This window comes from Anopheles cruzii, unplaced genomic scaffold (assembly GCF_943734635.1).
Source record: "Anopheles cruzii unplaced genomic scaffold, idAnoCruzAS_RS32_06 scaffold03660_ctg1, whole genome shotgun sequence".
Taxonomy (NCBI): domain Eukaryota; kingdom Metazoa; phylum Arthropoda; class Insecta; order Diptera; family Culicidae; genus Anopheles; species Anopheles cruzii.
Window position 1 is genome coordinate 1 of NW_026457245.1, and position 1,926 is coordinate 1,926.

The window sequence follows — 1,926 nt, forward strand, 5'->3', positions numbered from 1 at the left end:
GAGTAGTGCGTGTTGAATTTTATTTCTTTTCCCATCTGGTTTGTTCAAGATAATCCAACAGTTTCACAACACCTTATGATGTTTTTTATGCTTAATCTTAGCCAGTTGAACAAACAGGCAATATCTCTTCCGCAAAACTGGGAACTGTTTCGATATGATAACAATCGCAAAATATAAAAAAAAACCTTTTAAGAGGCCAAAAACGTATTACATTTTACTCAGAGTGTGCTTTGTTCGTACGTGGGTTTGTGGGCAATCTTCTGAAAATGGCAACGACTAGCGATGTGATAAACCTACCAAAAGGACCGACAACGGAACGCATCAACGCAGTATTTACAAATATTTGTTATTCGATTAGCTTAAGTACGAATCGTTATTGCTGATGTGGTTTTATGGAAATTAATATGATTGAAATTAAATTTTTAAATGCGCGGCATTAGGAGCATTATTCACAGCAGTGTCGCCAGCTGTTTTCCGGCATATCGAATCGTAAAGTGGTAAGGCGTTTACCATCATCGCGTTGAATGTGATCTTATGGTTGATTCCGACAAAAAAGACAAATGAATGACTGAAAAAATGGAAAAGAAAAGCAATTAGAAAATAACATACATAATCAAACAATGCTTTGATAACCGAGAAAAAAAGGGAATGTGGAGAATAGCATGAAAACTCAAAAAGGTTTCAAATTTATTTTACAACAAAAATATATCTGATTATGAATAATTATTCCTTGAATATATAGCTAAAAAGCAAAAAACGTTGCCCTTTTAACGAAGTTCAATGGAACGGAATATAGTAACATTGCCTGTCGTACACTAACCACAATAAGACAAAGAACAGCCACAGCATTACCTCAAAAACGAAAAATCCCTGAATTCGTCAACATACGTCCATTCAGTAGCAGTCTGCATCATTTACGTCGGCAGCATAGTACGAAAACAGCACATCGTCCAGTAGTGAGCCAAAGCTTTCCGTTTGCTTCAACCAGCGCTCCCGACTGCTCACCATCGCAGGCAGATCGATCGATCGGACACGTTGCAAAAAGTGCTCCGGAGTAACCGCCGCGTACTGATGAAACAGATCTGCATGCTGCAATGATGGTTCGCAACCACAATCGTCACCACTCGATGGAGCGCCCACCGTGACGTGCGGGTTGTATGTCACCGACAACAGGTTCATGTCGTTGAGATTAACGATCGAATCGATGATCTCGTCCGCAATCGCTGTACGGCACGCCAGATTGGCACTACTATAGTCGGCATCGTTACGACGGCGCGGAGCGCTTTCGAGACTTTGATCTGGTGATTTTGTATCTCCACCCGCTGCGATCGTAGTTCCTCCTGTCTCGGCAGATGTTTCTTGCATTACGCTTGTAGTGGAAACATACGATGAGCTAACGGTAGCACTCGTCGAGGAGCTGGATTCCAACTTCCTGGCAGGCGAACCTGATGTGGGCGTCGTGGACGACGATCCACCTGATCCGGGGGCCGACGAGAGATTCTGATAGTAATCGAGAAACGCATACTTATTCAGATACGACATTAACCGTTCGATTACGCTTGACGCTTCCTTCACCACTTCCAGGTCGCAATCATCGCCGAGGCAAGCGAGCAACACACCGAGGCAGCCCCGTAACGACAGCTCATTCAACACCTTCATTAGCCGCGTTTGAATTTCACGCTCGGTAAGCGTGACGATTTTCTTGTTCTCCTTTGAGAACGTCACCGACGGAAAGGTGCCGTCAATCATACCCTGATGCTGGAACTGGCGACACATTACGAGGCTCCAGAAGTGCAGTGCGTTTATCTTTACCTCCCAGTAGAGGTCGTGTGCGGCCGCGTATGCAAGCACGGAGAACACGCTATCAAGGCACTGGGCTTGTATTTTGTGGTTGGCGTAAATCTCACGCACCGTGCTGACCGCTTC

General features: G+C 44.4%; 1 protein-coding gene across 1 annotated transcript; it reads right to left on the minus strand.

Annotated features, from left to right (window-relative positions):
* Positions 1-92: 92 nt before the first annotated feature.
* LOC128277062 (uncharacterized) lies at positions 93-1,837 on the minus strand. The gene is made up of 2 exons (XM_053015512.1): positions 853-1,837; positions 93-568 (listed from the first exon to the last, which is right to left on the minus strand). Exon 1 carries the CDS (start codon positions 1,774-1,776, stop codon positions 895-897), a length of 882 nt encoding a protein of 293 aa, XP_052871472.1. The 5' UTR covers positions 1,777-1,837; the 3' UTR covers positions 93-568; positions 853-894.
* Positions 1,838-1,926: the final 89 nt, after the last annotated feature.